This window comes from Sminthopsis crassicaudata, chromosome 1 (genome assembly GCF_048593235.1).
Source record: "Sminthopsis crassicaudata isolate SCR6 chromosome 1, ASM4859323v1, whole genome shotgun sequence".
NCBI classification, from domain to species: domain Eukaryota; kingdom Metazoa; phylum Chordata; class Mammalia; order Dasyuromorphia; family Dasyuridae; genus Sminthopsis; species Sminthopsis crassicaudata.
Window position 1 is genome coordinate 754,178,465 of NC_133617.1, and position 13,777 is coordinate 754,192,241.

At 49.9% G+C, this 13,777-nt stretch overlaps 1 protein-coding gene across 6 annotated transcripts in view; it reads left to right on the plus strand.

Annotated features, from left to right (window-relative positions):
* The window catches only part of MINDY4 (MINDY lysine 48 deubiquitinase 4), a 100,704-nt gene that overhangs the window by 42,754 nt on the left and 44,173 nt on the right, over window positions 1-13,777 (plus strand). For all 6 annotated transcript variants that reach the window (XM_074284563.1, XM_074284564.1, XM_074284565.1 and 3 more), the window contains 4 exons: window positions 866-927; window positions 3,966-4,081; window positions 8,412-8,528; window positions 9,838-9,926. In XM_074284563.1, coding sequence (XP_074140664.1) covers window positions 866-927; window positions 3,966-4,081; window positions 8,412-8,528; window positions 9,838-9,926 — 384 coding nt within the window. The remainder of the gene's footprint in view (window positions 1-865; window positions 928-3,965; window positions 4,082-8,411; window positions 8,529-9,837; window positions 9,927-13,777) is intronic.

The following is a 13,777-nucleotide window of genomic DNA, read 5'->3' on the forward strand; positions in this document are numbered from 1 at the left end:
TCTTTAATTTTAAGATCGTGCAGCCTGTGATTCAAGTGCAGACCTGCCATCCCAGAAGAAACCTGGGCATTATAAGGAAGGTTTTTCTGAGGGAGGGGATCAGTATTTCTCAAGGAGAGAGGCGTCTTTTCCTTTGCTGGAGCAGAACATGCTGGACCCAAAGAAAGAACTGTTTGTGAATTTGGCGTCCCGTGTATTGTGTGTTCTTTCATTCGTGTCACTTTTTGCATCTTGAAAAGGAAATTATTTCAATGCAATGTACTGTGGCCCAGCCCGGATTGTTTCTGTAACAATCCCACTCGCTGCCGCCGGTTGGGGGGAACCCGATTTCTCCGTCCTTTGTGGAGCAGGGGGAGCTTGTACCGCTATTGTGAACATTTTCTTTCAAAACTCAGCTGTCCTTCGGCTACTCACACAAGCAGGAAAACAGACTTAAAAACTACCAAGAAATGGCATTTGTCTTTTCTGAAGGTTTGCAGAGCCCAGGGCCCAGCAATGGGATTGGGGGGTCACGTGACTGCCGGCACCTTCCGCTCTATCCCACACGCCCCACTTCTTGCACGTGCCCATGGGGGGAAGGCCCTTCCTGCCCACACACTGAAGGCTGCCTGCTATCAGATACTTTGGAAAGCAGAGAAGCTTGCAGTTGAAGGGTCAGGCCCCGCTGCCCATTGAAGACCAGGCGACAGTCTGGAGTCGCTTGGGTCCCAACGGAAATTGCAAATGCCCGGCCCTTGTCAGTCACCTGGCAGCTGCAAAGAAGGCCCCCCCCGCCCACTCTAAGTCCTGCACATTGGGGGTTCCTCTTTCAGGGGCTACTCCCCTTTGGCCCGTTTAAAACTGATGCTTACATTTTGTTTCTCAGGACCAGCCCTATCCATACTGTGCCTGTCTGTGTGGAGGAAGCGACAGACATCCTCACGCTCGGTACGTCTGGGACGCACTCGCCCTCACCTGGTGGTTGCCAACGTGGATGCTGGTTAGACATTCTCTGTAGCCACAGTTGGCCGTCAGCCAGCCTTGGGGGAGGCCAGAGGCTCTGCTCCTTCCTAGCCGGGGCCCTGGCGAGCTCTCTCAGCAGTCAGAGGGACAGGGGGCTCTTCACATGAAGCTCTGACTCTGATGAGGCAGCTCAGCAGTTCCAAAATGGAAGCTCTGGTCATCTTTCTTTGAACCTGCTCCCACTTCTGAATTGCCACAGAGCAGGGCTAGCCTCAGAACTCCCACTGCCAAGTTGCCCTCCTCTTAACTCCCAGAGCAGGGCTAGCCTCAGAACTCCCACTGCTGACTTGTTCCCTCTTACTTCAAGGTCAGGGCTAGCCTCGGAGCTCCTGGTGTCTGCGCTCTCCTTCCCTTATTCACCCCCAAACCACCAGCTTTTAAATGCATGCTGATGTTCCCTGGCTTCAATCATATTCAATTTTAATGACCCCGTTTGAGGTTCTGTTGGCAGATGCTGGGTGTTTTGCTGTTTCTTTCTCCACCCGATTTTACAGCTGAGAAAACTGAGACAAACGGGCTGAGGGGACTGGGCCAGTTTCACACAGTAAGCGTCCGAGGCCGGGTTTGAACTCAGGTTCAGGCGCTCGGGGCACTGGGCACCCTCTCGCTGTCTCACTTTTTATCATCTCTCACTTTTCCATCAACAAAAGAAAAACACCAAGTGCTGAGATTGAGGTCTTAAGAACAGCGCTCTAAGTGGACGGTGTGTCCGAAGTGGGCGGCGTGCGGCCACGAGACCTAAGTTTGAATCCCACCTCAGACACCGTGTGTGACTTTGGCCGGGTCACTGTGTCTGTCTGCAGAGAGGGCCCCAAGTGGCCGATGGACCGCACGCTGGGCCTGGAGCCAGGAGAACCAGAGGCCAAAGGCGGCCTCAGATTCTTGATTCTTAACTAGCTGTGACCTTGAGTAAGTCACTTCACCCTGATTGCCTTACCCCGCCCAAACCCTCCAAAATGGGGTCATAACAGCCCCTCCCTCCCAGGAGAAGATAATTGTCAGTTCCTTAAGAGCCTTGAAAAGCAACCTGTGATGCTGGCTCTGCTGCTCCTGTTCACCTTTCAGTACCCTGGACAGCTCTCTTCAGACTGAGTGGCAGAGGCTGCCCATGCCCTCTGTCCAGTCAGGGAGGGCCCCAGACCCTTCACCTTTGGGGAGATAAGCAGAGGGAGCCCCTGAGGCCTCTGAGCAGCAAATCGACCAGTGTGCCCAGACCGTGCTGTGCAGGAAGGGGAGGAACAGGGCCAGAACAGCAGGTGGCTTGGGGCCAGCTCCTGGAGAGTATGTGGTCCTAAAGGCGGTAGAAGCAGCTGGCATTTAGTGGGTAGGGGAGTCCATGGCTGAGCTGGGCCTTAGGAAGCTCACTCTGGGTCCTGGACTGGCAGCGCCAGGATCGTGACCTTCTCTCATCCAATCCGTTAATTCAGTTTATAGATGAGGAAGCGGAGGTCGCTAACTAGTATCTCAAGCAGGCCTTGAACGTAGATGCTCATGGCCCCAGGACACTAAGGAGGACTTTTCAGTAATGCGGCTGAGAAATACGGAGGTGCCAGTGACGGCTGACGGATAGAGACGGGGAGAGGGAGAAGCTGATGCTGTGAATCTGGGGTCCAGCAGCTCAGGGTGGCTGACAGCAGGGGAGGAGGAAGCGGGCTTTTCCTTGCAAGTCAAGAAAAGACGGCCACATTTTCCTCTGGGGGAGCCCCTTTCCAGAGTGTGGTTTGTCTCCTGTCCCTGCCCTGGTTCTGCAGTCCCCCAGAGACACGGCCCACAGGCCTCTTGTTTTGTGACCCAGGCCCAGTCCCTCTCTGAACACAGAGGAAGTGCCCTGGATCAGGGGGAAAACAGACTGAGACCCAGAGTTATGGGGGGCTCTTCACAGCAAGGGGAGAATGCAAGCTGTGCCCCATCCCTGCAAAAGAACCTTCCTTTTAGAGCATGGCATACTCTGTATCTGTCTCAAGAATGGCTTTTGAGGAGCTCATTAGAAAGCCCCGTTTCTTTGTTCTCTCTGCTGTGCAGGCTTGTGTAACTCTATGAAAAGCTGCCTGGTAGCTGCGCTTCTTGCTGACTGGCAGCGGCCTGCTGGGCTGGTCCTGCCCTCAGACCCTGGCACCCAGGCCTAGGGCGTAGTTCCCTGAGGGCAGGTGGGGAGAGCCCACTTCGGGGCCTGATCTGTGCTGCCTCCTCTGGGCCCTCGTGACACAGGTGGGCTTCGTCACCTGCCCTTATCTTAGTTTGACATTATGGAAGCATCTTTGGTCCTGTGATCTTCATGATTGCGTTCCTCTGCTTGAACAAGACGCCAAGCTTTGAGGCTGGGCAGCGGGTAGAGTCCTAGAGCTGGGCCCGAGCACCGGAGGTCACCTTTGGCCTCTGCCCCACACTTGCTGTGTGACCCCATCTGCTTCAGTTTTCCCATCTGTAAAGTGGGCTAGAGCAGGAAGCAACAAACCCAAGCAAACTCCCGATGGGGGCATGGAGAGCCGGATGCGCTGCAATGCTGATGTCCGCACACGGAGGTCCTCATTGTGTCTCAGCGACGTTGCCAGTTCCCAGCTGGGGTCTGGTCTGTGGGCCACCAGAGGGAAGCTGTTTCCTCAGAGCAGCCCTAGATCTGATTATCAGAGAAATGGCATTTTAAGGGAAGGTATGGGGTGCTCTGCTTTCAGGCCAGGACAGCAATTTCTGTGGGATTCTGTGGAGATTGGGAGCATTTGGCTCCAGACTCCAAGAGTTTCTTTGCCCACCTGGCTGCCTGCCTACATTCTCTGTGTAGGACGGACGCTTCCCATTTCACACCCTTGCCCTTCAGAGGACAAGGTCATCTCCTGAGTGCTTTGTCCCTTCCTGAACACAGGAAAGGGTTCCTGGATGAGGTGACATTTCACCAAGTCGGTCCAACTCACTTTTGTCCAGTGGGCGAGGTGATCACTCACACATCCCCGTTTCCTGTGTTCCAGAGGACGTGGAAGATGAAGAATTTCTGAACGAAGACACCATTCAACCCACAGCCGTGCTGATGCCTTTGCTGAAGCTGCAGGTGACCTCCAAGCCAATGACCTTCTCAGCTGCCAAGGTAGGTTCCACATTTTGGGGAGAGAGCTTGAGGCAGGAAAGGTCAGTCTGGGAATTGTCAGCATAGAGGTGGTCATGAAATGCGTGAAAGCCAGGGAAGCCTCAGAGAGGGAGGAGCAGGCTGGTCAGAGAGGGAGGAGGCGGCTGGTCAGAGAGGGAGGAGCAGGCTGGTCAGAGAGGGAGGAGGAGGATCAGCAGAGGGATCCTGAAAACCTGAGAGAGAACAGTGACCTTCAGGCCCAGGAGAGGAAGGGCTGAGAAAAGACCACTGGAGAAAAGGCCTCTAAGATGTCCCTGACATTTGAGTAGAATGATGAGGTTGGAAGTTGGGTTTTCAAGGGTTAAGAAGAGGAGGAAAGGAAAGGAAGGGGAGGCCCCTGTGGTAGGCGGCCATTTTCAATCCAAAGATCAGAGGAAAAAGTCCACAGTGAGGATGGAAGGTCAGGATAGGGAGATGTGACTGAAGAGGAGTGAAAGAGAAGGGATGATGGATAAAGTCTATGGGAGGAGCAGCACGGAGGGGATCGTCTGAGCAGGGAAAGGGGCCCGGGCCAGATGATGGGCCACCTCATTGAGGCAGAGAGAGGAGAGGTTGAGTGGGAGCCAGTGGAAGGTGAGTGGGAGGGAGAAGGGGAAAGTTCATGACAAATGACCAAAATGATAAGGATAATTAACCAACACTAACATCAGTAAATCATTAAAACAGTGGTAATAGTGATAATTATAATAATACAAACTAGAAATGGCATCCAAGCTTCCTTACCCGGAAATGTGGCCTACCCCTTCCTGGAAAGAACAGGGGTCCATAAAAGGTAAGAAGAGCATTTTCAACAGTTGTTCCCATGCTAAGTCTCCAGATTACATGGAATGAAAAGCTTTTAACATCGAGAAACCTAATGAAGGAAAGGAAAATGATTTCAGAAGAGGACGCGCTGTGCCTGGGCTCTCGAGGGGACAACAGATCCTTTCTGGGACTCTACAGGAGAAAATTTTGTATTCCAACACTGAGTTACAGAATACAGTCACTGCATCCACTTGTGAAGAAGTCACAGAAAAGAACCTGCCCCTTGATCGTTTCTGTCTGAACCATCAAAAAGGTGAGAGAGGGTGACGATAATTTTGGTCTCAGTAAACACCGAGAATTGCTTTTGGTTTCCAAACTAAAGAATCAGCTCAACCAGAACATCTGTTGATCAGCTCATGTCCATAGATGACCTAACTTTTTGTGGCTTTATCACAGATTAATGATCAAACAGCTCCTTCACCTCATGACGCCTTTCTCCAGTGACGTAAGCACAATATTTGCGTTTTATACATAGAGATGGACCGAAAGCTTTCATCTTGACTTCAGGCAAGACACACGCACATAAAATCATCAAGGAGAAGGCCATGAGTGAACACCTTAAGAGGTTTTGTGGAATTGTGAAATTAAAGCCATGAACGTCAGTGCCACGGACACGTCTGGGCCACCACAGCCTAAGAAAATGCTCTAATCCAAACCTCTGCACCACGAATGAAGTGCGATTTCCTTCGGCCTCGGCTGAGGGATCACTAGGAAGACGATCCAGGACGACCGAGCAAAGCCCAAACAAGCCACCGTCGCTTCCCTGAGAATAGGTCTGGGGTGAGGGCGGGCTCCTCACGGGGGACATCCACAGGAACTCGGACAAGACAAGCACTGTGAAAGCAGAGTCTGTGCTAAAACCCCCATGTCAACTGCCCCGCCTCCCTGTGCTGCCTTCTCAACTTCTGTTCTGGGCTTCATATTTAAAATGGAATTCCACTGGCCTCTTAAATTTGGCCTGACTCACCCCCCCCCCAGTTGAAAAAAGAGTAAAAACAGCTCTGTAACCATCGAGCCACAGACGTCCCCTTGAGTCCATTGCCCGACCCTTAGTCCTCTGGGGATCATTACCATTACTTGAGCAGAGTCCTTGGGAGCTTTCAGGCTTCTCTAATGCTAAGCTCTCTCACTGCCTAAATGCTTTTTCTGGTTCTGTTCCTTTCGCGGCCTCCAGCCTGACATCTCAGGCTTCTCTGAGTTTCTCGCTCGTGTCTTTTCTTACTGCACAGTAACTTGCCATCCCTTCTCAGCCCATCACGGGTTCAGCCATTCTTCAGTTTCCAGTTCTTTATAGCCAACAGTAAGAGACATTACAACCAGTGACTGAGTTACCAAGAAATCTTGGCGGAAATGGAGGACTTGGGGATGATGACCCAGGACCAAGTCATTGCCACCAGAAACTACCGAAGGCCTCTCCTCCAGGAGCCCGGACATGGTGGTTGGTGCAGACTGGCAGCTGTCCAAATGGGGCCCTGCTGCAGACCTAGGATCGTGGATCAGAAGCTCTCTTCTTTTGTGGCTGACCAAGGACAAGTCCTTGTCATACAAATACAGACTCCAAAATATCCTGGAGAAGTCAGCCAATCTTTTGTACAGGAGTTGGGCCATCATCAGAGGCCAAAGTGCTGCCCATTCATAATCACTCAGAATAGCCAAATAGCTAAAGCCAGTGCCATTCCACCAATTTGCGCCTCAGTTCTGTCATGGATCAGAAGAGAGGAGCATGATGGGGAATCAGACTGAGCTCCGTGCTGTCTCCAGTGGGCTCGCAGAGAATGAAAACATCATCCTAAGGCTTTTATTCAACTATAAAAGAAATTATTTCATCAACCTGGGCCAGTGTCTTTAGAACATTAACGATAAATGAGGACTGGTTGTTGAACCATTTTTATCTCCGCAAAAAAAGAGGAAAAAATGATAAACTGCCCAGCAAAGCACACTTTATTCTTGTTGAGGGAGATTGACGAATGCTTTACCAGTCACTCAGGGGAAGCAGAGAGGTAGTGCTAGTTCCAAGAGTCTCGTCTCCTCGATGGCATCAGAAAGGAGACCCACTGTTGCGCCAGCAGTTGCCTGTATGTGGATTTCCTGCACCCAGTCTGTGTTTATCACCTTGTAGAGCTGCACTGCTGGCCTTGGCCCCCATGACGTGTGCAGAGAAGCCCTGACCCCTCAAGGGAACAAGTGGACAGATTGGGCCTTAGCCCCATATTCTGCAGCTGTAAGGAACATTAGATTTCCAGAACCTTTTTTTTGAAGTAATACCTTGTTTTTTCCTAATTAGTTATGAAGAAATGTTTAACATTCATTTAAAAAAGGTTTGAGTTCCAAATTCTCTTCCCTTCTTTCCCCCTCCTTGAGACAGTTACGCAATTTGATATATTTCTCTGTCAGTCATATTGTGAAAGAGAACACAGATGAAAAAAAAACTATGAAAAAAATAAAGTGACAAATAGTATGCTTGGATTGCATTTAGGCTCCATCAGTTCTTTCTCTAAAGTAGATAGCATGTGTTTCTGAGAAAAACTTAGTCAATCATACTTATACATATACATGTATACATATACAATGTTGCTGCTAATGGTAAGTGTTTTTCTGCTCTGTTAACTTCACTTTGAATCGCTTCATGGAAGTTTTCAGATTTATCTTTTTTTAACTATTTTTTTTAAATGAAAATCTGCCTTCTCTCTTTATTGAGAAAGCAAGAAAGTCAGAACCCTAATGAATGGTCATTTTGGTCATGTCCAAAAACAGAAGGTTGCACTTTGCACCTTGAATCCGTCGCCTCGGTAATCAGGAGGTGGGCAGCACGCTTGTTTCATCTCGAGACCCTGAGGATTGGAGTCAGTCATTTTTGTCGATCAGTTTTCCAAAGTCTTTCAGGATTGTTTGTTTTTACAGTATTATTACTCCATAAATTATTCTCCTGATTCTGTTCACTTCATTCTTTTTCAGTTCATACACAGCTTCCCAGATTCCCCTGAAACCATCCCTTCATTTCTTCCAGTGCAATGTATTCCTTCACATTTGTTTCACCATTCCCCCAGTTTCCAATTAATTGATTCCATTGGATCTTCGATTCTATTGGGTGTTAAGCCCCTGAGACATTCACCTAGAGACTGTGAACGCGTTTGGTACACACCAGAGAGGCCCTGAAGAGAGAGGGCAGAGTCATGGGCCCATTCTGGACCGAGTCCCAGGCCTCGAGGCCTTGTCTGTCTGTCACTCACAGTGTGTCTCCCCAGCCTCTCTGAGGGAATCAGAAACTGTTCTGTCACCTCACCGAGCGGCTCTGGACACCAAACAAGAGAAGAGATCTGGAAGGAGTGATGGGAGGGTTAAAAACCCCTGAGGAATTGTTTATTTTTTAAGCGTATCAGAATAATAGGAAATATAAAGCTCTCCTTTTTTGAAACTAGGAATTGTTGTGTACAGCCAGAGGTGACTTTCATTCCAAGTTATATTATTCCTCTTTCTTCTTTTTAAGGAAATAAAAACCATTCTCTTTGGCTCAACTCTTTGTGGCTTCAGTGAAGAGTGGAAATTGCAGAATTTTACATTTAGTGAAGTGACTCAGCTCAGATACGGCCTCGTGCAGAACAAGGTGGGTAGCTTGGCTCCCTTTACTGCTTGTGGCTCTGGGAGGAGGCTCTTAATTGCCCAGAGCACTGTTTGTACTCTGAGAAGTCAGAGTCCTGAGAGCCCCAGAGCTAGCTTGACCTTCTCTGCTGACTATCCCCAAAGCCTCCTGGGCCCATTGTTTCACCTCCTGATCCGGGCCTACTTTGGGAACCTGGCCAGGTGGTACCGGGGCAAGCACAGGCGCAGATCTGCCTGGCCCAAGGAGCTCTCCTGGCGAAAGCGAGGCTGACCCGACCTCCTGCTCCAGAAGGTCATTTTCCTATGTTTTTGTTGAACAGTTTTTCACTTTACTCTTTAAGAAAACAGATACACTGTGGTTGCTCTTGGCTGACTTTTCACCTCCCACATTTTTACCTGGGTTCAAATACTCCAAATTGTTCTGAAATTGCATCTCACATATTGTAAGAATTATCCCGTGATGCTGAACTGTGTGAAGCTCTGTTCCTAACTCTGTGAACAACAGCACCCTCTGCCTCAGCCCCTGGAGGGTGAGAAGTGTCTCAGGCCCACCACAGCCTCAGCCCCTGGAGGGTGAGGAGTGTCTCAGGCCCACCACAGCCTCAGCCCCTGGAGGGTGAGGAGTGTCTCAGGCCCACAGCCTCAGCCCCTGGAGGGTGAGGAGTGTCTCAGGCCCACCACAGCCTCAGCCCCTGGAGGGTGAGAAGTGTCTCAGGCCCACCACAGCCTCAGCCCCTGGAGGGTGAGAAGTGCCTGAGAAGTGTCTCAGGCCCACAGCCTCCGAGGGGTCCTCCACCTTCTAGCCTGTTCTGCTCCTTTGTGGTGACCCAGGGTCTGTGTGTCTGCTGGGATGATGTCCAGAATCTCCTGATCTGGTGTTTTCCCAGGTGAATGGGGGAATCAGGAGGAAGGGATACCTGCTAGTGCCAGGTTTTTTACAAAGACTTACCTCATTGACAGCCTGGAGAGGTAGATGGCATTATTATCCCTAGAGACACGGAAGCTGAAGCAGGGAGAGATGTGGTGACTTCTCTGGGTCCCAGAGCTAGTCGGTGCCCCGGGCCCTGAGGGAATGCTGGCTGCCAGCACCCACATGGCCCAGTTGGGTCAGCCATGGCTCCTCAGCTCCCGCAAGAGCACAGCTGGGCCTCTGGGAATGTGTGAGCACCGATGGCTTCTTTCAGGGGTGCAGGGTGGGCTTCCATCAGTTACCTTGTACCAGTGCTAGGAACGGGGGCAGTCTGAGTGACGCTCAAGCACCGTTGCTCTTGGGGACATGTCCTCCTTGTCACTCTGCGTCTGATTCTTTGTAGGGGGGACCGTGTGGTGTTCTGGCAGCTGTTCAGGGATGTATCCTGAAAAAACTCTTGTTTGGAGGAGACAGCAGAAGTTCCAGCATTCGGTAAGTCACCAACTGGATTTAAGGAAACTGAGAATTTCCTCTGGAGAAGAGAGCCAAAGGGACACATAGGTGGCTCAGTGGATAGAGCACTAGCTCTAGTCAGGAGGACCTGAGTTCAAGTTTGACCTCAGACATTTGACACTAGCTGTGTGATCCTGTGCAAGTCACTTAACTTCCCTCCCCTCAAAAAAGACAGATAAGCAGGCTTACACTATTAGGAAATGACCCACCTGCAAAAAGTTTGTTTTTTTCTTAAAAAGGTAACTCATTAATGGACCATTATAATTACAACTTTTAATGAATGACTTAGCAGTTGTCCACTTTAGTTTCTTTTTAAAAATTTATTCATTACTTATTTTTGACATTTTGAGTTCCAAACTCTCTCTTTCCCTCTTCCCCACCCACTAAAAGGCAAACAAAATGATATCAATTGTACATGTGAAATCAGGCAAGATATATTTCAATATTGGCCATTAGCAAGAAAATGAAAATGAGAAAATTATGCTTCACTTTGCACTCATATTCCATCAGTTCTCTTTTTTTTTCAGTTGTTGATGAATTTTTGTGTCCCTTTTACTATTAGGACAATTCTGTATTTTAAGGGATTATTTTCTTCAGTCTTCTTTGCGTGTTTCCTTTCATTTTCTTGCATCACTATCATTGCTTTTCCATTTTTCCATCTCTTTCATTCTTCTTGGAGTTCTTGTTGGGCTTAGGTCCAGTTAGCATTTTTCTTTGAGATGCTGTATTTTTTGTTGTTGTGGTCTTTCCTGCCACCATAATAGCTAACTCTTTTATTTTTTGGCCAGGTTCTTTTGGTCTGCTTCTTTTTCTCGACTTTGGGCTTTCCTTGGGGTGGGAAGGCCTAGTTTTTTTGCTGCTGTTTTCAGTCAACTGTGGGGTCTGCAGGCTGCTGGTGTTCCCAGGGTGCTGTTACCTGGAGACAGGTGTGATCGCCGCTCTCCTGGTCATTGTGCTCTTTGCCCAAGGAAGGCCCTGCTCTTCTGTAGCCCCAAGAGCTAGTACAGGACCCCTGCATCATGTACAGACACTGGAGCTGCTCACTGGGGCCAGGCGGGGCTTCCCTGGAGCCCGTCTCTGTCCATCTCTCAGACTCCTTCTCCGGGCCTGGGCTGTCCCAGCTATCTCCCAGGCCCGCTCTGAGCCTCCTACCCCCACTGTTGTGGACCTTCCCCACTGACCTCCTGTTTTCTCTTAGGCTGAAAAAGTGTCTCCCCTGACCTGCTGCTTCAGAGTTTGATTTGGGAGTTCCTGAGGAATGGTTTGGAGGGGAATGTGGGGAGAGTTCAGCTGCTCTGTCATCCTTTCCATCAGAATTAAGGCAGCCTTGCCCTGTCGTCTTCTTCTGGCCAGGACCCTTCATGGCTTCCTTTACTTTGCACAGTAATCCTGCCTCCTCCCCAAAGGGACCCTTCCCTCAGGCTGCGTGCCAGCCTTGTTGGAACAGGTGCAGCTGTCATGGTTGTTCCAAGACCAACGAACGAGCTTCCAGCCGCATTCTTGGAGCAGGAGAGCCTGAGTCTGGCCCGAGGCCTCTGCTGACGTGGTGCCCAATGGCCAGGACTGGCTGGTCTGGGCGCGTCTCTCCCTGTAGCCTCCTCAGCTCGGTCACAGCCTGTTCCTGCCCCGGTCACTGTCCTTTTGTCCTAGGTGGACCTTGTACTGACCGCTGGTTCCAGCCAGTGTGTGCCCCCTGCCCCCTTTGTCCACACACCAGAGGCCGGAGCCCATCACATTGTGGGGCATTGTAGGAGACTCCCTTGGACAAGCCTCTCTCTCGTGCCCCACCTAACTGCAAGGCCTCCGAGGGGTCGAGAAGGCTCGGGGACGGCCAGGCTTTTAGAGTTCCCAAGGACAGTTCTAACCTCTGACCTCCCTGACCAGGGAGCTGTCCCATAACTCATTTCCACTTAAAACTGAGCCTCTGAGCTGCTTTTGAACTCTGCTTTTGGCAGCCGTGGAGGAAATTATGGATCTTTTACCAACAATTAGGGCCGAGTCTTTAAATCTATTCCAGGAAGGACTTGTCAGCTCTACTATGGCTGGCCGTTCCCCTGGGCCATTAAGTCATGCGTTCCCTGGGCCGCCCAGCACAGCTCGTGAGCCCAGCTGTTTCATGTGGGTGCCACGAGGCTGCGCCTTCCTCTGCAGGCAGTGAGTTATCCTGCCAAGGGAAGGCGGGCATTGCCCTGTAGGATGGAGAGCCAGGGACGGCTCTTCCTGCCGAGGCCGATGCCCTGGGCTCAGTTACTCAGCAGCAGGGCCACAAGGGAAGACTCATTCTAGTCCATGTACATTCAGCAATCCCATTGAACTAATTTGGTGCCTCGCACTTACACAATGCTGGCTAAAAAATGGGCTTCCTTCTGAGCTGCAGTGCCCCGTGTGCTCCCAGTGGGCACAGCTTCAGAAACCCCATCATTTGAGCTCGTTGGCAGAACTCATTTTTCCACCCCCTACTCCATCTTATGTTAGACCTTGACATAAACAAGAAGCATCCTCTTATTTCTAAAAAAGTGCAATTCTTGGTGTCCATTCCTCTGACATCATGGACATCTCATGCCCTCTGAGCATCCCTGGTAGGAAGGCTGCCAGACAAGGGGGATACCATCCGTGGCCTCCGTGGCACCTGTAGCTGCAGCCCGGGCATGGGGTCTGGGATGACTCCACGTTTGGCTTCCAGAGTGTTTCTCTTCCTTCGGGGTCATGATATCCCAGCATTCTCCTGCTACTGCTTGTTTTTCTTTGCATCCTGCTCTAAGGTCTTCCCATGTTTCCCTGAGTTCTTCATGGCCACATTTCTTTCATCTTCAACTCTTTAACTTTTCCCATCCAGCCTCCATAAGCTTATCCCTTCCTTGCCCTGATTCTTTCTTGGTCCCCTCAAGGTTAATACATTGACTTCTCCTAACTAAGGGTACTCCTGAGCCCCTCTGTTCTGGGCGGGAAGGTCCCTGGGTCCATGCAGCCTCTTTCCATTTTTCATACACGTAATTAACAGTATGAGCTTGTTGGAAGCCTCCTTTCGGTCCCATCGTCCTCTCCAGATTCTAGCTCATCAGGATGTTCTGGAGAGTCCCCATCTTGTTGGGATGGCCCTTCTTTTAGAGATTCCACCACTTTTCTCTGGTCCCTAGCAAATGACTGACTGGTTCTCGTTCTTGTCTAAGCAAGCTAGAATCCCAGTGTGGGTGCCTCCAATTTCTGAATAATAGAATGATTCATGCAAAAGTGAATTCCTTACATACAGCCCATCACAAGACCTTCCTAACAGTTATATGAAGCAAGCTGCTCGTTCCCTCCAGCAGAAATCGAATCACCAGTAGTTTGGGAGACACGAATCAGAATCTGGGAGACTTGGATCACCATCGTGTCTTCTAAGTTCAGATTCTGTGCTTCCAAGAAGAGATTAGTCAAGAAAGAATGTGACTGAGGAGCGTTCTAGAACTTACAGGGGTCAGCAGTGATTTCATATTATTTAAAAATCGACCATGGTTCGAAGGATATGAACAGACAATTTTCAGATGATGAAATTGAAACTTAACTTTCTACTCATATGAAAGAGTGTTCCAAATCACTATTGATCAGAGAAATGCAAATTAAGACAACTCTGAGATAACTGCTACAAGATATCAGGAAAAGATAAGGATGAATGTTGGAGGGGATGGGGGAAAATTGGGACACTGATGCATTGTTGGTGGAGTTGTGAATAAATCCAGCCACTCTGGAGCGATTTGGAACTAGGCCCAAAAAGTTATCAAACTGTGCATGCCCTTTGATCCAGCAGTGCTACTCCTGGGCTTATATCCCAGAGAAATATTGAGGAGGGG